This window comes from Terrapene carolina, unplaced genomic scaffold, assembly GCF_002925995.2.
Source record: "Terrapene carolina triunguis isolate 2854851 unplaced genomic scaffold, T_m_triunguis-2.0 Scaffold558, whole genome shotgun sequence".
NCBI classification, from domain to species: Eukaryota; Metazoa; Chordata; order Testudines; family Emydidae; genus Terrapene; species Terrapene triunguis.
In genome coordinates, this window is record NW_020664909.1 from 8,258,033 (window position 1) to 8,279,184 (window position 21,152).

Genomic DNA, 21,152 nt, shown 5'->3' on the forward strand with positions numbered 1-21,152 from the left:
TTTTCAGAGGATACAGTCCCAGTCCACTCCCCGCTCCATGGAATTTCCCTTGTTTACCCAACTTGCTGAGATCACTTGCTTGTAAATTATGCGGACCCTGGCTGCTGACGTCTCAAATCTTGACCCTGAGCTGACACCAACATTATCACAGCAGAAACAGGAAGGAAGTGAGTCTTGTCAGTATTTACCTTCAAATAAAAATTTCTCACAGAAGTGGAAGCAATGAATGGCCATGTTCCTGAACGTGAATGTCAGGCTATTGAATTACAAGGTGGGAGAGAACTTGAGGAGGAAAATGAGACGGACCATAATAAACCTCTTAATCCTGAAGCATCCATGACAAATAAGGTAGGACTCACATTCATTCACTTTCTACTTATAAGCATGTTACCTAAACATTGTACAGTGATTGAAATAACTGAGGAGCATTGTGGTGGAATAAGTTGCTTTACTGTAAAATTTATTTTACATCTTTGTTGTTGTTGTTGTTGTTGACTTATAGTTAAATGTCAGAAATACTAAGGTTAAATGCAGATTTCTTTTCCTCTGCTGTTAATGACATCTGACTGAAACAGAATATTTAAAATCTAACTCATTTGCCATTTTTAATACTGTTTGTTAATTAGCATTCACTCCAAAATGAAATCACACTTGTAATTTTAGGAGTTTCGCTTTCAGTTTGTCATGATATCAGTATTGCAATGGGTGAATTCCAGTCACTAAAGGGAGATGTTAAAATCCAAATTAAAAAGGTTTTCATTTGGAAAAGAATTAAAATGCCAGGAAAACACTACTGCTAGTATTAGGATTTGTTTCCTTTTTAAAAAGTTTGTCCCTTCCTACAATCTAACCTTTGGGCCAAAACTATTTAGCACTTCTCCTTTAATATACAAGTAAGTGTGTAGTGTGATCAAAGGAAGCATAGCAGATATAAATTTTGTATCCTAGATTATTAACATCAGCCGACAATATCCCTCTGCTGGTATTGTAAACTTCTTTAACTTTGCTAAAACGAGAATAGGCTTGTTAATAACAATGCTCGTAACTTGTGAGTGTGAATGATTATTAATTTGTATGATGAGCATGTTACACATACACATGGTAAGATGACTCCTGCCCCAAATACACGAAAAGAAGTCGTATCACCAGTCTACTGACGGAGAATTCAGATGCAGTAACATTCAGTGGTTTGCCCAAGACCACAAAGGAAGCCTGTGGCAAAGCCAAACATTTAATCCAGTTTCCTAAAACCCAGTCTAGGGATTTACCCACCAGACTCTTGTGGTTAGTTTTTGTTTAGATATGTGTGTCTGTCTGCACTGGCAAATCAGGCATTTAGCTATTGAAGTGATCTAAAGTGTGCTTGAAACGTATCTTCAACGCGGTTACTCCCAGTTTCTTCTTCTGCCTCACTCCTATCGCCCAGTAATCAACACTACAGCAATGCCCAACCTGACTGTAAAACTATTCATTGTTTTCAGTAGCTACCTTTCCCCCAAGCTCTGTGACATATTGATTTTTCTTATCTAAGTAAAGAGGGTGTTGGTTCAGTTCTAGGGAGGAATCACAGATTTGAATGTGTACTTTACATCAAGTCAGTTGACACTTCTTTAATAGAGGCAGCACTCTGTATTGGTCTGAGCACAAGGCTGGAAACCTGAGCTGAAATCCAGGCCTTCACTTCCGTAGTCTTGGGCAAATGTCTGCCTCTGTTTCCTTACCCATGAAATGGGTATTGTGCCTTCTGACTACACAGGAGTGTTGTGAGAGATAACGTGATGCACTAGTGTCAAGCATTAAATTAAAAGCTAGAAAATTCCTGTTTCTTTTTTTACACACAACATTCCTATTAATTTCACTATAAACCTCATGTGTTTAAATATCCAAACAAAAATAGTACATCCTACACAGTGGATTTTACTCACTGTCTTCTTTGCCCACCTCCTGCAACCTACCCCAAAAAGTGAAAACCTAAATGTACAATAATCAAATGGTTCTTGTCTGTCTCTTCATATTTTCTTCATTTTTTTTTAAACGTAGACATCAACACCTTAACATTAGCAGTGCCCTAGTTAACAATGTAAGTGATTTCTACTTCACTCCGCAATCCAAAAAACAAAAATAACCCCCTCAAAACTTCTTTCTGCCATTTGCTATGAGTGCTTGCATATAAGGGCTATGTGGACTGATATTATTAACTTCATAGGTGTGGATGTTTTTGTAAACTTCTCCATGAATACTTTTAACATCCTGAGGAATCTATAAACTTCATAAACCAAATGGTCTGGTCCAAGAAACTTTGAAACTATGCTTGGTATTACAGTATAATGTTTTAGTTTTGATTCGAGAATAGGAAGTTTGTAAGTGCAGCCTGCCAGTTTGGGTTCAAAAGTTCCACATTATGCACTGAATGAAACTCCATGCATAAATGTAATCCCCTTGAAGAACTGTATACCATTAGGAAGATGTCCTGTTACCCAGGTACTGTTATCCGCAGGTAGCTTGCAAGGTCTGGAGGGGCAGCCTGTTCCTTACTAAGTGTCACACATTCCTGGGTAGCCTACCCCTGCTGAGATCCTTTTCCAGTCACCCGATTGAACCCCTTTCAAGGAGTAGGCCTATCCCTCTACTTCTCTTTGTGTATTCCTCACTGAGTCTTTAGGTTATAGCCCCTAATTAATTCAACAGATCATAATCATAGAGTTTAAGGCCAGTAGGGACCACCAGATCATCTAGTCTGGCCTCCTGTATATCATCAACACCACCCAGGCCACGAACACCACCCAGGACCCCCTGCATTAAATGCAACAATTAAAACTAGACCAATGTGTGTCAGCCCACAGAAAACTATTATGTTCCAGAGGCAGAGAATAGGAGGGACCCAATGTGCACAAGTGCCCAATGCCCCTGCAGTGGCAGGGAAATGATTAAGTGAGATTTAGCTAGATAATCCTGATGACTAACCCTCACCCACGCACTGCAGAGGAAGGTGAAAAAATCTGAAGGTCACTGCCAACCTGACCTGGGGGAAAACCTGACCTGCCAGTTTTCCTTGGGAGTCTGACACAGCATGCATTGGCAGTGCTACAGAAACAACGTCTTGCACAAAAGGCATAATTTATTTTGCTCAGAAGATACATAGCACTTAGAGAGGTGGAGTTAAAACAAGAGATGTGCACACCTATTCCCTCACCTACACTTAACCTCTTTATCCGCAGCTTAGGCAGTTCTCATTCCCCATCTCTGAGTTGGGAGAACCAGCTGACTGCTTGCAGCCCTCTCCCTTTGTCTGTGTATGTGTCCGTCCAGGCTATCAGGTTTTTCACTCACACATAAGCATATAAGAATGGCCATACTGGGTCAGACCAATGGTTGAAAGGGAATGAACAGAACAGGGCAATTTAGTGAGTGATCCATCATCCAGGCCTAATTTCTGGCAGTCAGAGGCTTAGGGACATCCAGCGCATGGGGTTGCATCCCCATTGATGGACCTATCCTCCAGAACTTTTAATTCTTTTTTGATCCCTGTTATAATTTTTGCCTTCACAGCATTGCCCAGCAGTGAGTTCCACAGGTTGATTGTGCATTATGTAAAGAAGTACTCTCTTCTGTTTGTTTTAAATCTGCTGCGTATTAATTTCATAGGGTGACCTCTGGTTCTTGAGTTATGTATTTATGTAAATAAAACTTCCTTCTTTTCTTTCTCCACACCATTCATGATTTTATAGACCTTTATCATATCCCCCTTTAGTCATCTCTTTTTCTAAGCTGAACAGTCCGTCTTTTTTTCATCTCAGCACATATGGAAGCTGTCCCATATCCATAAACATTTGTTGCCTTTCTCTGTACTTTTTCCAATTCTAATATATCTTTTTTGAGATGGGGCAACCAGAACTGCACGCAGTATTCAAGTATTCATATATCCTGGCTGTTTTCTCGGCTCACCCCTTCTATATAGTCCATGAGCTGTTTGAATCTTCTTTGATTCTAGACTTAGCCTTGGGAAAAGTAAAACATTTTGGCCTGGATGGAGCCAGCTAAGTAACTTTTCCGTTCAATTGATGGCCCATCCATTATTATCTTAACTTGTTTAAAGCTGGGTACCTGAGGGGCGGTCTTAGAATCATAGAAGATTAGGGTTGGAAGAGACCTCAGGAAGTCATCTACTCCAACCCCCTGCTCAAAGAAGGACCAACCCCAACTAAATCATCCCACCCAGAGCTTTGTCAAGACGGGCCTTAAAAACTTCTAAGGATGGAGATTCCACCACCTCCTTAGGTAACCTATTTCAGTGCTTCACCACCCTCCTAGTGAAATAGTTGTTCCTAATATGCAACCTAGACCTCCCGCACTGCAACTTGAGACCATTATTCCTTGTTCTGTCATCTGCCACCACTGAGAACAGCCTATCTCCATCCTCTTTGGAACCCCCCTTCAGGTAATTGAAGGCTGCTATCAAATCCCCCCTCACTCTTCTATTCTGCAGACTAAACAAGCCTAGTTCCCTCAGCCTCTCCTCGTAAGTCATGTGCTCCAGCCCCCTAATCATTTTTGTTGCCCTCCGCTGGACTCTCTCCAATTTGTCCACATCCTTTCTGTAGTGGAGGCCCCAAAACTGGACACAGTACTCCAGATGTGGCCTCACCAGTGCCGAATAGAGGGGAATAATCACTTCCCTCGATCTGCTGGCAATGCTCCTACTAATGCAGCCCAATATGACATTAGCCTTCTTGGCAACAAGGGCACACTGTTGACTCATATGCAGCTTCTCGTCCACTGTAACCTCTAGGTCCTTTTCTGCAGAACTGCCGTTTAGCCAATCGGTCCCCAGCCTGTAACAGTGCATGGGATTCTTCCATCCTAAGTGCAGGACTCTGCACTTGTCCTTGTTGAACCTCATCAGATTTCTTTTGGCCCAGTCCTCCAATTTGTCTAGGTCACTCTGAACCCTATTCCTACCCTACAGCATATCTACCTCTCCCCCCAGCTTAGTGTCATCCGTGAACTTGCTGAGGGTGCAATCCATCCCATCATCCAGATCATTAATGAAGATGTTGAACAAAACTGGCCCCAGGACCGACCCCGGGGCACTCTGGTTGCTACCAGCTGCCAACTAGACATTGAGCCATTGATTGCTACCCATTGAGCCTGACGATTTAACCAGCTTTCTATCCACCTTGTAGTCCATTCATCCAATCCATACTTTTTTAACTTGCTAGCAAGAATAATGTGGGAGACCGTATCAAAAGCTTTGCTAAAGTCAAAATATATCACGTCCACTGCTTTCCCCATATCCACAGAGCCAGTTATCTCATCATAGAAGGCAATCAGGTTGGTCATGCATGACTTGCCCTTGGTGAATCCATGTTGACTGTTCCTGATCACCTTCCTCTCCTCCAAGTGCTTCAAAATGGTTTTCTTGAGGACCTGCTCCATGATTTTTCCAGGGACTGAGGTGAGGCTGACCGGTCTGTAGTTCCCCGGATTCTCCTTCTTCCCTTTTTTAAAGATGGGCACTATATTTGCCTTTTTCCAATCGTCCGGGAACTCCCCCAATCAACACGAATTTTCAAAGATAATGGCCAATGACTCTGCAATCACATCAGCCAACTACCTCAGGTGCATTAGATCCGGGCCCATGGACTTGTGCATTTCCAGCTTCTCTAAATAATCCTTAACCTGTTCTTTCACCACTGAATGCTGTTCACCTCCTCCCCATATTGTGCTGCCCAGTGCAGCAGTCTGGGAGCTGACCTTGTCTGTGAAGACGAAGGCAAAAAAGCATAGAGTACTTCAGCTTTTTCCACATCATCTGTCACTAGGTTACCTCCCCCATTCAGTAAGGGTCCCACACTTTCCCTGACCACCTTCTTGTTGCTAAAATACCTGTAGAAACCCTTCTTGTTACCCTTCACATCCCTTGCTAGCTGCAACTACAGTTGTGCTTTGGCCTGCCTGATTACACTCCTGCGTGCTAGAGCAATATTTTTATACTCCTCCCTAGTCATCTGTCCAAGTTTCTGCTTCTTGTAAACTTCCTTTTTGTGTTTAAGCTCACCGAAGATTTCTCTGTTAAGCCAAGCTGGTCGCCTGCCACATTTGCTGTTCTTCACATCTGGATGGTTTATTCCTGCGCCCTCAATAAGGCTTCTTTAAAATACAGCCAGCTCTCCTGGATTCCTTTCCCCCTCATATTAGCCTCCCAGGGAATCCTGCCCATCAGTTCCCTGAGGGCTTTTCTGAAGTCCAGGGTCCGTATTCTGCTGCACTCTTACATATGTCATTGTTTTACCTTTCTTACTGAGTTCTGTAACAGCCCCTTGAAAGCCTCCTTTGCCTGAGCTCTGTGCATTCAGTCAGGCCCCAATATGTAACTGAACAGGGAAATGGAATCACACATAATATTCATGAATAGTATATTTTTCCAGTTCTTCTCACTAAGAACAGAGACCCATCCTGCAGACGTTGTAAGCTCCATTAAGCAGGTTACAAGGTCTGCAAGATCTAAGCTCCATGTTGACTTCTGAGAACCACTCATGAGACTCTAGATACTTAGGCTTTTTTGCACAGGTTCAAGAAACTTGGCTCTTGTCTAGATACTAAATTTGCACCAGGTTAATTAAACTGGGTTAGTTAAACTGGTGAAAATCCCTTGTGTGTAGAGACTTTGGTTTAAGACGTGGCTTATTTTGGTTTATCTTAAACCTAGTCCTAATTGATTTAAGTTTAGTGAAAGTACGTCTGATTGATTGAAACCTCAATAAGTGTGTTCACACATTTTTTTGCACCAGTTTAGAAGTATCAGTTTAAAATTATATCTTAAACTGAAGAGGTGCAACTGTGCCTGGAATCAAGCCCTTGCAAATAATATGGACGCTCATCTCCAAGGAGAAACTCATTTGATAGTCAACCAAATTATACACAACCACTTGGTTTCATTATTGAGTTAAAATTGCATTATTTCTACAGTCTTCATTTATCAGAGCAGATTGATTCAAAAGTAGACAAGGTTTTACTTCTAACTCTACCACTTTGTGACCTTAGGCAAGTCAATTTACCTACTGATATTAATTATAACTAATGTTGGTTTAATTAAAGTGATGTGATCCTAATGCTTCTGAAAGTATTTTGATACCCTTGAATTAAAAGCACAGTAAAAATGCAATATATTATCTCCTGTCTTTATATAGATTTTTTTTGGATTATTTATCCTAAAGATAAAGAAAAGCTCTTTTTCTCCCCTTTTCCATCCTAGTTTCTTAACAGACAACTTCTTTTATTCTTTGTATGACTAGGAGAGAGCCTACTACTGGAGGTCTTGTGGAGACACAATTTTTTGGAAATGTAAACTGTGGATGGTTATATCTTCAGTTTTCCTAGGGCTCCTTCTAGTGATTATTATCAGCTTAATTCTTTATTCAGGTACGTACTTTACTTTTGATAGTGTGTTTTTCTTTTAGATGCATGCTGCAGCCTGTCTGGAGTTTGGCTGTTGAGTTTTGTCATGGAGGTGGTTTATAATATGTGCTGGGTTGAGCAGTCGAGTATTCGGTGGATTTGAGGAATTTTCTTCTCGGGCATGTTTTAACTAGTACTGATTTTCAGTTAAGGCACCTAGAGATCTTAAGGGGCTGATACCTGTACATTTAAATCTATTACTCTTCTTTCTGTTAAACTATATCTACTTGGTAGCTTGCCTTCAAGATAATTGCTGCTTGAATCCAATGGCAACATGCCCATTGATTGTATGTCAAGGTTGTTAATATAATAACTAAGTCTGGAAAAAAGGTTCTCAAATTGTTATACTCTGGGCCTTTTCTAAAGCTAAAATCCTCTGATGGCCAGCTCCCCAGCCTGATCCAATATCTTCCCTATGGCAATTGCAGAGCATGATTACATGAGAAAATAATACTAGGACAAGGTCAAAGAGACAAGAGGAAAATCATACTTGTGTCGATGCAATGAATGCAGCCAGATTGGTGTTATCCTGATATTTTGTATTGGTGCAATTCATTAGCTTTGCCTGGGGGTCAGACTTCCTAATAATAGTCAGAGTGGTGCGTGCACCCACAACTGCTCAAATTTCTTCGGATAACTTACGTGTTGCGCCTGTCAGCCTGTAACCCTCCAGTTTTCACTGTGGCTAAATTTACATTTTAGAAACACCTGACAAAGCAGTCATAGGGGCTGCTTCGAGGCACAAGTTTCTTTGAGTTCAGCTAGTCAAAATGTCCCTGGAAATAGGTCTGGGCTACATATGGCAGGAAGTATTTTATCTGAGCACTAACAAAGACATCTCCACTCTGATAGGGGGGCTATCAAACGGACACTGGCATGTTCTGTTGACCATGCTTTGAGAGCTGCTCATTGTTGAATGATTCTGAACTTTTTCTATCTGTAACAGCCAATTGGGAACATGCTCTTTCATTTTTTGGTATTACAGAGGTTTACATAGATGAAGATGAATATTGGGATCCTGAATCAGTATCAAGTGGAAATTATCGCAATTTTTCTGGAAGACTACAAATAAAGTGTGCTGCTCAATCAAATTATTCTGAAGATCTTACTAAGAGGGTAATTATGACAGAGCTTTCACCATAGCTGATTCTGACCATAACACCTATTTGGTGTTCCTTTGAATATGAGTCAAAGGCAGGGCCGCCCAGAGAATTCAGGGGGCCTGGGGCAAAGCAATTTCGGGGGCCCCTTCCATGAAAAAAAGTTGCAATACTATAGAATACTATATTCTCCCTGCGAGGCCCGGGGCCGGGGGCAAATTGCTCTCCCCCCTCCCCCCCGCCCCGGGTGGCCCTATGTCAAAGGGTTCTCAATTTTATCTGTGGGAGGAAGAATTGATTCAGAAAAGTGTGAGTGATAGTTGGGAATTGTTTAAGAACACTTTACTACGTGCTCAAAATGCCGCAATCCTACGATTGAGGAAGAAGCCATACTGGTTACAAAACTGACTTGGTTTAGCAGGGAAGTGAAAGCAGCTGTAAAAAATGTATAACATGGAATAAAGAGGAAGTTGATATTAATGACTCAAACTGTGAATTATAGAAAAATCATAAAGGAAGCAAAGGGACACAAGAAGATATCTATGGCTCGCATAATTAAGCACAAGAGAGAGTTTTTTAACGAATATTAGGAACAAAAGAATCCAAACACTGGTATTGATCCATTACTAGATGGAAATGGTAGAATTATCAATAATAATGCAGAAAAGATAGAAGTGTATTTGGAGGGAAAACAAATGAATGTACTTACCATATGATGATATTCTTTCCATTCCACTAGTATCTTGGAGAATGGTAAATGGCAACTACTAAAATTAGACACTTTTAAATCAGCAAGGCCAGTGATAGAAAAACAGAGAAAAGTGTAACATGATCCAATGGCTGGAAGGTGAAGCTAGACAAATTCAGACTGGAAATAAGGCATACATGTTTAACAGGGACATTATAACGGTGCAACGACTCACCACTGCGGTGCCGCCTGATGGTCGTCCAGGGAATTAGCTCTCCAACCTCCGGAGCGCCCTCTGCAGGCCAATGTCCTGCTTGCTGCTGGCCCCGGTGTCCCTCCCGGACCTCAGGGTTCCGCTCCATGCAGTACCCCGCAGTCTCGCTGGGTCTCCCCTCCCCGGGGAACCTCCAACCCCCTATCCCCACCTCATCTCAGTCTTGCCTACTGCCAGTCACCATCTAGCCCCCCGCTCACTGGAGAAGACTACAGTATAATTGCCACTCATCATTGGCAAGGAGGGTTTGGACCTGCTGCCTCTGCCTACCCTTGGGCTGCCCCTCTGCAACCCCCGTACCTTTCTTGGCCTTCAACAAGGCCTGCAGCCTGGGGGTTTTCCAAGCCAGAGCTCCCCAGCTCCTCTGGCCTTTCCCTAGCCCTGCTCCACTTTAGGTACCCTGCTCATCTCCCAGCAGCCAGCCCCATCCCTCTCAGCATCTAGAGAGAGACTCTTGAGCTCTGGCTAGCAGCCCTTTTATAGGGCCAGCTGCGGCGTGATTGGGGTGTGGCCCCAGCTGAGGCTGCTTCCCCAATCAGCCTTTCCCCAGGCACAGCCCTCTCCAGGGCTGTTTTTAACCCCTCCGGGCAGGAGCGGGGTGAGCACCCCACTACAGACAGAGTGTGCCAGGTTGCAGCCCCTACACCGGCTCCTCACTGACATTATGTTGCGTTTTTGGTTGCACTTTTCCCCTCACCTTCTCATTTATGCACTCCCTATCCGTGGCCCCACAAAGTCACGGGACCTCCTGGTCAACTTCCTCTTGGCCCTGGCTAAACAGGCCATCTATAAAACCAGGGAGAGGAGGTTGGCCGATGGAGGTTCCTGTGACTGTGGGGCCTGTTTCCGATCCTCTGTTCGTTCACGTATCCGGGCAGAGTTCCTCTGGGCGGTGTCCACTGGCTCCCTTGACACCTTCGAGGAGCAGTGGGCGCTGTCCGGGGTTCTCTGCTCGGTGTCCCCGTCAGGTTCCCTTCTTTTGACCCTTTGACCGCACTCCTGTCCCTGTTTTTATATTAGTTGTCCCCCGTAATCATTTGGGTTTTAGGCTGTGGGGGGAATCCTTTAGCAGTGGGCGGGCTTTGCCCGCCCACTTCCCAGAACCCAATATGTACAGACAGTAATTAGCCATTGGCACCATTTACCAAGGCTCATGGTGGGTTCTCCGTCACTGTGAAATTTTAAAATCAAAATTGGATGCTTTTCTAAAAGATATGCTCTAGGAATTTTGAGGAAGTCCTATGGCCTGTGTTATGCAGGAGGTCAGATTAGATGGTCACAGTGGTCTCCTGTGGATTTGGAATATGACTCTTTCTAGGTGATGTAAGGCCGTGATCCAACAAAGCACTAGCATAACTTTAAGCACAAGAAGTCTCATTGACTTAAAAGTTACACAGGCGTTGAAGTGCTTTTGCTGGATTGTTGCCTAAATTAGAGCTATGTTGTAGAGTGTGGATCACACTTACATTAAAACATCCTTGTTAAATTCTCTTGTAAGTGTCTAAGGCCTCACAAGTTGGGTTTATTGTTGTTTGTTCCCACTTATCTACTATTCAAAACTACCTGGTAAACACACAAAACTGATATATAAAAATAGGAGTAAGAATGCTACTCAGACTTATTGCAGAAGGGGATGCGATTTACGTAGAAGGAAAATTTTTATACAATTTTAACTACTTATTGTTTCTATCAATAATTAAATTATAGATGGCAGCATGAGTCGATATGTATAGTCTTAATCTTTGCGGAATATCTCCATTGTGTCAAGGCAACACAATGATCATCCTACACACAGGTTTACTTGGCTATCTTGCTCACTGAGACTCTATTTATTGTCAATGGTATCTCAGTAGGATATGCACAATCTTTCACTCTCCACCACTTTTCCTAGAGGCTTCCTAGGCAATAATGATTTTCCTGCCTAGGGCTCTCACTGGTAATTTCTAGTTCAACCCATACAGCCAGTCACACCCTGGCCCTGGTCTTCAGGTTGGATGTGAATATCAAGGACATCACAATCCATCACCTCATTAAGGTGGTAGTAGTCAGAGGTCTCTCAGCTCTCAGATAACAAGAAAGACAAATGAAGGCCCTGAGTCCACCAAATTCCAAAGCCCATTAAAAGACGGCTTGAGAAGCTAGGATCAGTTTTGCCTGGCTGGTCTGACATTGCTTATTACTATCAAGGGAGCAGCATCACCTACTTTCCTATCCTGATTTTTAGTTCAGTCAATGCAAAGGATAAGTAAAGATTTTTGAGGTCCCCACTTTAAGATCAATCCCTAGTGATTTTTCCAGATAAACAGAAAAGTATTATGTATTTTGGAAAAAAAACCTAAATTGGCACAGAGAAAATAAACCGAAATTGAAATCCCAATGAGAGCGGAAACTGATTTTTACCATTAGATTTTAAAATAAAATGAATTCCTTGTACAGATATCTGCCAGGACTTGACCTGAAGGTTCTGTACACTTCCCCCATTCTGAAAACTTAAATTACCCTTTTTTCTTCTACTTGTGTTGGAAGGTATGCCATGAAAGAAATATTTGATTCTCTTTTCAAGCTAATAGATGTCTACAGTTCATCTCCAGCCCTGGGGCGCTATTTTATCACTGCTCAAGTGGATTCCTTCAGGTAGGAAATTATTGTAAGAATTTTCTTTAAGTGTTTGTTTAGCAGAATTGAATCCGTCACATAGACATACAAAACATTCTAAAACTCTGAAATAATCTTTCTCAGGAGAAATACCAGTACAATCAGTGAAGTTATGTTTCCACAAAAATTAACCAATTACATTTGTAAAAGATAAGTTGCCTCCCAGTAGAACATGTTGTTAAGTTATAGGAAATCTTTAAGTATTGTCCATATGCTCAGTCCTTGATGGTCTCAACTGCTAGCTTTATCACGCTTGTTGAAGTGAGAAAACTGGAATTGCTTCAGAGCAACTTTGCTTAAATATATATTTTTAGGCCCAGATATTTCAAAGGTATTTAGGTATTGCTGCACTCAGTGTTGCAACACCTAACTGAGTCTAAATCTCATTTTCTGAAGCAATTTAGGCACTTAGGATTTTAGGCAATGGGATTTGGGCACCTAAATCCCGTTTGAAAATGAGATTTAGGCTCCTAAATCAGTTACGCATTGCAATGAGTGAAGCATTGCCTAAATACCTTTTTTAAAAATCAGGTCGCAGTGCCCAAAAGCATGGTAGGTGTTTTCGTAAATTAGAGGTATGTGCTCTAAAGAACCTAAAGCCAACATAGATACACATAAGCAACAAGAAAATCACACTTGATTTCCATTTTCTACATGACTTGCTCAGACTAGCAGGAGCAGATGATGAGTAAAGATTGGAGAGATTGAAATGAGAGGAGGGATCGCTGGAGGTTTGCAAAGATTGGAGAGGTTGAAATGAGTGGAGGGATCGCTGGAGGTTTACATAATCTACTCCAGAATTTGGATTAGAAACATTGGCTTGTTGTCAGATATTGTTAGAGGGCAGAATGGATAATGTTAGCAGGAAAGCAATCACTTGTGTGAGCTCTTCTATAAAATAAAGATGTCCAGTTGCAGCAGATCTCCTGGTATCACCATATTTGGATTGCACGAGGACTCTGCTCACAATAATGGCCATATGGGGGAGATTTTTGACATCTAACTGCCTTTTTGGACCCTTTGAAAGTCTTCCCCGTGCTATATCTGGATTACATGTACAAATCCCATTAGCATCAACAGTAGTTGCTCTTGAGGGCGAAGGCGGACAACATGTTAGTTTAAGTATGCCGTTGTTTTTAACGTTTTCTCCTTAGGTCATGGTTTTTAAAAATAAATGCTAATGTTAAAAGGAAAGGCAATTCTAAAAGCATTCAGTGCTTATTCCTGCTGAGGTCTATTTCTTTTTCAGTTATGAAAATGCCACTGCATTCTACCAGCTTGTATTCTCCTTGCCACCAGTGGCTGACGAGTTCATGAAGTACACGATGAGTGAAGAGTTTGTGATGAATGTCTTGCGACAAAATATTTATGATCAGGAAGATACTTATGATCAGGAATCACCTGAATGTACTAAGATAAGGCTTGATCCAGCTTCTCTCACACTAACTTGTAAGTGCCATATATAACAGAATTTATCTATAGAAAGAGAATAAGTACTCACAGTTCTTTAAAATGAAGGAAGTATTTATGGAAAGACAATGAGACTTGTCAGTTAATATATTTGTGCACATAGAGGTATGGGTAATGTTCTAAAATATCAACAATCAGTGTTCATAACATTGTCCTACTCTTACTTTAATGTATGCATACATTCTGAGAGAGATTTATTTAGTACTAGATGGAGTAGATGAGAAAGAGTTGTGAAAAGATCATTGTGCTCCACCAGCCTGCCCTATCTCTCCAGCTTTTCACACTACTTCAGTTCCAGCCATGATCCCAGGCAAAGAACAATACGTTTTGAAAACTGGTTACAAGAGGTTTCAGTAATGAAGACTTCATTAAATGTCCTAATATAGGCCCTTCTTTTGGATGGTCATAAAAAAGTGTTAAATCCTTAATGGAAAAGTCAGGAGTAGCTGCTAGGTAACATTCAGTGCTTTTCACTTCAGAGTCAAGGAGGGAACAGCTCATTACAAAGAAATAAATCAAGTTCCCTAACCCCATAAACAAGTAATGTGCAGGAATAGTATTGCTTCATATGTACATAGGTGCTGGATGGAGCTAGAGGAAATTGTCTGTTATGATCAGGCTTTTATAAAAGACCTTGAGTACTGACTTTCCTCCTTCCTTCCCCTCTCATTATATTGTGGCTTATTGGAACGCATGAGATACTATCCCCTGTTTTTAAAATGTCAATGTATACGTACCAGCTAAAAATCCTATTGCCTTAAAGTTTGACTGAAGGTCCAGGGTCGGGTGATTTTTCTTCCTTACTGCTGAATGTAAGCACTGTAAAAAGTACTATGTTGTAAAAAGACTGTAGAAGTACTTTTTCAGGAAGGAAATTCAAACCAGACTCTGAAAACGTTTTGGTCAGTTAGGATGTAGTTTATTCAGAGCTCTAGACCCTCTTCTTACATTTTCCCAACCAGTCTGTACAGCCTCATTTCAGTGATTTTTAGTTCCTTTGGTCTGGGGGTCTTAAAGGAGGAAGTTCAATGCCCAAATCTCATTGAAAGACAATGGCAGTTGGGTAACCTTGCATGCTTTCAAAAATCCCAGCCTAAATCATGCCACTAAGGTGTGTAAAAAAAGCTCACATATTAGTTGCAAGAAATATAATCCAGCTGTCTAAGCATGGGACAGAAAGCCAACAACTCATGTGCTGTCATTTTAGATCTCACACTACGTACTTAACTTTTCAAGTAATAATGGAGTGAATGAAAAAAACACAAAGTAGTTAAGAAACATATGTATTGAGATAGTTTTAACATTTAATTTTAATTTTTTTAATGTACTGTTTCTGTTTCAGAGTAACAGCGGAAAGACTCATAGTTTACCACAGCCACTTGAGGACATGTGTTTCCTGTATGTATTAACATCCTGAGGAATGAGAATTAATTTCATTATTGTGAAACGTTTCTGAAGAATATGGCTGTATTGTGAACACTTTACACAATGCAATAATGTATGTAGCACATGCAATATATTTATCACAGCTATTTACACTTTGAATACAGCCATCTCCTTCACTGCTGTCCTGACACTCACTCCACCCTTGTCCAATCCACTTGAAGCTTTGTTGCCAAAAATCATGTAACTTGCCTGATGCTGAGCACGTTAATCCACTTTTGCAGCACCTTCACTGGGTTTACATTGCCTTTTTAATAGAATCCAGAACTTGTTCTTTCCTTCAAGCCCCTCCATAAGCTAGCTCCTTTCTAACACTCCACTCTTCTCACTCTACTGCCAGTCACATTTTCCTCTTTGCTCATGCCAAGTTGTCCATGCAGTTGCCCCTTGAACTTTGTTTCCCACACTCATCTCCCGGCTTCTCTCATGCTGACTGCATCCACCATACTTCATCCCTCAACCTGAAATCCCTCTCCAAACCCATTTCTTGCAAACTGTACATGCTTAAATACTTCACTGTTTTCCTGATTTTTTTTTTAAATGACTTTCAAACTCTTCCAGAGACCTCTGTCATGTTGCTCTCTTGCTCGTCCTTCCCTTTTCTCTCCCTCCCTGTGGAGATGTCTGCTCCTGTTTCTTGCCTTAATTTAGATTGATTGTAAGCTCTTATGGAGCAGTGACTTCATCTTTATTGGTACAGTGAAGTGCCATGTACATTTATGATGTTCTACTATTGTCCCATGACCTGGCCCTGCAAACACTTAGATACAAGTATTTCCATTCTATTCAGTGGGATTATTGATATGAGTAAAGTGAATTTAGGACTGCCGTACCCCAAAGGTATGTAGGATAAATGTGCTCCTCAGTGACATGTTCCAGTATGCAGTGTTCTAGGAATTGCTCAGGGGTCAATATAGCTGTTTACTTGCTAACTTAATGGAATTCGTCCATAATGTGTGTGTCAAATGGCAAATATTTGACACAACTATAATTTGTTTTTTTAAAAGCACTTCTTTGAGTCCATATCCTGATTGTCTGCAGGACTCAGGAAATACTCACCAACACACCATATACAGATAGGATATATGACCAGAGATGATTTTTTTTGGCCTTTTGAATGATCAAATACTGGTCACAGTTGTAGGCAAAACACCTGACTAAATTGGTCAGTGGTAACATCAGGCAAATCCTTTGTTTCTAAGCATGTCACATCAGAAAGTCAACATGTGATCATGTAACGACAGTAATACTGCATTTGCACATGGCGGAAAAATTAAGGCGAAACTGAACTATGAATTTTGTGACTCGTGGGCTGAAGAGAGAACTTCAACATTATACTATGGAAGTGCAACTTCCTGCAGTGAATTATTCTGAGTTTTGAAGTTCAAAGGTTTATACTGAAATGTGAATTTTAATATATTTTTACAGGAAGATTTATCTTAGGAAACTTTATGGCATTACAGTAGGAGACAAGTATATGGGAAATAATCACTTTTTTAAAAATTTGGCATCTATTTTTAGAAAATGACTAAACTGTATCTGATGTATTAAATTATTTTTGTGATACTATTTAACATTTGTTTGAATTGTTGTTTTATCAGTTCTAAGCCTTGACTGGTGACTTTGGGCTGAAAGATGACCACAAAGGTAGAGCTGTGCAAAACTTGTGTAACCAAACCTGCAATGATTCAAAACTTGGGCTAGGTCAATTTAGATGAGTGAGCCTGGTCAGTGGTGCAGGATAAATGAGTGAATCACCTGACTCTCCAGTTTGTCACACAGCTATTGCCACCAGCACCACATTGGTATGTACAATGTGGCGAGAACTTCATGTTTCCTTACTTAGTGTCAGTTCTCATTTTTAACGTGACTGATTTTAATGCACTAATGTGATATAGGTGCTTTTAGAGCCATATTCTACACCTAGGTGGTATTGTCTTCCTGATTCTTAGCCTGGGGAAGATAAAGTTCACTCCCACCCTCATGGAAGTGACAGGTAGTCTTTCCCCCAAAGCAACAGACCATGAAGATTTTCCAGAAGCAATGGGAGTCATGCACAGTCCCCTTGCCTTTGCACTGCTGCTTGGCCTTGTGGCGCATTGTCTATGGTGACTGTACCTGCCCTTGAGTCCTGCAGGGAAGCAGCACAATTGATCATCTTTCTTTGCCTGTTTTCCACATGGGTTTGGCGAGAGGAGCGAGAGCAGTGTTGGAGTGAGAATTAATGGGAGACTCACCACTCTCCAGTCCTCCCCTTATCCCAGCCAGCTTTGCCATACTTGGAGAAAGGAGTAGCTCCCAACTGCTGTAGTACAGAGAGGGGGAGTTGGGTCAGTAAGAGTGCTGTGGGGGAAATGCAGCAGGATGCTATCATGGAGTAAGGATTATATACACTAAACCTGAAGGGCTGTGCACAAAAGGGGCTGCCAGCAGTCTTCACACAGTCAGGCCTCCATTATAAAATAGATCCCCCGCACCGTGCACTTCATTTACATGAGTAAAAGATTTTTTTTAATTGCTCTTTACCTTTTTCTTCGAGTTTAAGTTTAAACCACACAAGACAATGATATGGCAGATGAATGGGTTTTAATGTTAACCAACATGAAAATATGCAGTAATTTGGCTAGTATATTTTTAAAAATGCTTTACTAATTTGAATGTAATGCCCAAGATCCTGGAATCAAAATGAAAGGGGATGAGAAATTTAGTCCTGATAACTCTCTCTATTGTCCTCTGTACAACAGCCAATAGTAGCATGTTTTCGACAGTGCTCTAAATGCAGCTCTCCTCTCTGCTGGTGTGCAGAAACTCCAGATGCAGATAAGACTGCCTTGCCGTTGTTTTAGCAATGTCTGTGCAAGGCTGGCTGAGTTTCCATGAGTCCTAGTTGTCTTTCCAAAGAAGTAGCGTGGAAATGTGACGGTATTAAGATGAATGAGCTGCAAGTGAGGGAGGAGTTAGGCACACAAATGCCAGAGGTATTGTCAGCAATTATGTACTTGGGAATTTCAAAACCAGAAAAAAGACACCATGTGTTTTTCCAGATGTGTTCTAATACAGAATTCGGAGACATTCAAATGTCCAGGCAAGGATACAGGGGGCTTAGTGTCACAGCATTAACCCTTCTAATCTGTTTAATACTCGGTTTCAGTCTCGCTGAAGTTTCAAGAGAAAATGAGTTCAGCTGTCTCATCTAGTAGACTGTAGACCTTTATCCATCTCAAAAATGTCATATTTGTCTGTCTCTGAAAAATCCCAGGACTGGAATAGTAGGAAGGTAAGGCTCCTGCTGGCCAGGACTGGTGACATTTTCAAAACTGCAGGCAGAAGTTCTGACTCCATCTGTAGGCTGTGCTGTCAGTCCCCTTGTCACAAACAGCCCAAATTTGCAATATGGTGCTGCAAGCCAGGAGTGCAGAGAATTGCAAGAGCTGTGGGCCAGCAGAGCTCCTATTGGAAATAATGGGAAAAGTACATGTGCATTTGAAGGCAGCATTAGGTTCCCTGGTAGGCTTCATCCACGTTTAGGTGATGGCAGTGAGTATGAATAGCTATACCATTATTTGCGCATGAATCATCAGCAATGCAATTTTATTTCTTCATTCAAATGCAACTTCATTAAGACTTCTCTGAGATCTGGGTCACAGGTTGTAAAACCACTGTACAAATGGTCAGATTAACCGCCATGGCTCTGTCCCCACACCATCCTACATCAAGATCAGCCAGTGCAAGGGCACTCTAAGTCTTTGATTTATGATTTAAGTAAACAAGCATTCCGGTGAGGTTTTACCAGAGTCACTGAAATTTTCACCAACACTTGGGTCACTGGAAATTTTCATAGTCCTATTCTAAAATAATTTGTGCAATTATTTAAAACTCTGCAAAGAGGACTGAAAGCCTTAGCAGCTTCTAATAATGAAGCTCCTAAACTACTATACCATCTTGCAATGGGCAGATACTGTTGATTCGTGTTGCTTTGTTACCAACTAGTCCCAGCATCATGTTGTGCATGTTGTGTAAATTTAATTGTGTTAAATCTTTTATGGTAAAATGAGTCACTTGAACAGTGGATGGCAGAACTACCCTAAAGTATAGGCTGTATATGTTAAAGGGATGCCCCTGGGTTTATTGTAAGTGTTGATGTTACTGGGAAAATGGTTTGGAAGACAGCATCCTAGTTGCTTAGAATATGCAGGGTCCCTTAGTGCAGTAAAGAGAGGTGCAGGTTTTCTAACTTATCAGGATATAATCATATTCATTGTCCTGGTGACTGATAAAAGTCACTTTCTTGGCAGGCATGCTGATGAAGGCATATTCAGTTTCATGGTTGCTGTTTATCATGGCAGGTTTTTCCTTAAGGCTATGATTAATGGTGGCGTAGCATATCTCATTAGGATGAGTCAAGTCTGTTTCTTCAAGATTATCCTGATAATGAGAAGAGAGAGCAGTATTAAAAATCTCTTGCCCTGCCCTGCACTGAAACCGTGAGACTCATGTGGTAGCACTGTTGCTAGCCCGGTACCACATGGCTGACAATAATATTCACCATTGTGGCCATATCTGCAATCACTTCAGTATTGTGTAAACTGCAGTTTATCATGTATAGGAGCGTACTTGTTATCTAATGGAATGTAAAATTGCAGATCTGATATTCAGGGTCATTAAAGTTTCCCACCTTGTTTTGGGGAGCAGTAAGACAGTTACCCACGCGCGCGCACGCACACACACCAGTGTCCAGGCCAAATTCCAACTCAGGCATTTAAGTTCTTACCCTTGTAGTTGCTCCTCCAGTTTTAGCTGGATACAGTGTTATTATTTCATTCCTGCCCTAAGTAGTTGTGCAGTGTTGCTGTGCATTGGTAAAGAGCTAAATTGTGCTTCAGAAGCAGTTGCGCTTGGAAGACTATTCAAATACTACTTATGCATATGCAGGGATAAATTCAGAGGTGAACCCAGTCTAAACTGGTGTAATTTACACCATCTCTGTCTTCCCCACAATCAATATGTACATTAGCCTAACTTACACTTAGTCTAGGGACCATTTAGAATAATTTAAGAGAGACGCACCCATTTACTAGCATCTAACATACACCTGACTCCTTTACACATCACCTCTGTGTTTGACCTTCGGAGTACAGGGAAGCCAAAATTAGTGCAGCTTGCAGGCTGCTGTGCTAGAAGTTATTCAAGATAACAAGAGTCTAGCTGTGCCTGTAACACAGAACTGCTTGTACAATTCAGCAAAAGTCAAGGACGAAGACTGACTTAATCCAAACCAAAAGGTCTCTTGATGCCACCCAAGGACTGGAGGGAGATCAAATTTGGTAAACAAGAGGAGCGTCAGACTGGAAACCATGTTGGTGGGTCAGAAATTGGACCTAGCTAGTAGACAAAATAATGAAGAGATGGGTATTCCGTCCATCACTCCCTTCAGGGTTCTTAAAAGGATTTCGGGGAAGAATCAAGTTGGTGGACTGGGAGGACAGGAAGGAGCAAACTTCACCATAATGACTACGATCCCCCACCATCTCCTGGTACCCCCAGGTCTTTGTTTTCCTAACCAGATTAAGCCAGAGGCAGGGACGCAGATGACACTGCCACCTGCACTGGCTCTGGCTAAATCCCAGACACCACCTGGAATGTGAGACTTTGGTTCCTGCTGTCCTCCCTTCCCCCATGTATCCTTTTCCTTCCCCACCTTGTTTCTTCTCTTTTCTAGCCCTCTCCTTTTGCCTTCTGTTTGATAAGTCTGGATTAGCTGGCCACGACTGCATATTTTGGAACATTTCTGTAAGCCTATGACAGAGAGCTAAAAGTAATGCCCTAAACAGACCATTGCTGGTATGAGTTTTCCAGATCTTGGAGTGGGCCTACGGGGCCTATGTTTGCTCGAGTAGTGAGAATGAAAGTAAGAGTCAGTACGCAAGACAAAAGCTGCATTTTTCTCTCTTTGCTGTTCTTTTTTCTCCTTTTTTTTTTTTTTTTTTGGTGCGTTCATCTTGTGTGCCTTAAAGGATCGGACTTTAACAGCAACGGCTTCAGCCCTTCTCAATTAACTTCCTCT

At 41.5% G+C, this 21,152-nt stretch overlaps 1 protein-coding gene across 1 annotated transcript; it reads left to right on the forward strand.

The window, feature by feature from the left end:
* Positions 1-222: 222 nt before the first annotated feature.
* CUNH3orf52 (chromosome unknown C3orf52 homolog) lies at positions 223-15,599 on the forward strand. The gene is made up of 6 exons (XM_024200364.1): positions 223-348; positions 7,296-7,422; positions 8,444-8,574; positions 12,084-12,154; positions 13,425-13,624; positions 14,988-15,599. Coding segments are annotated over exons 1-6 (657 nt in total). The 3' UTR covers positions 14,990-15,599.
* Positions 15,600-21,152: the final 5,553 nt, after the last annotated feature.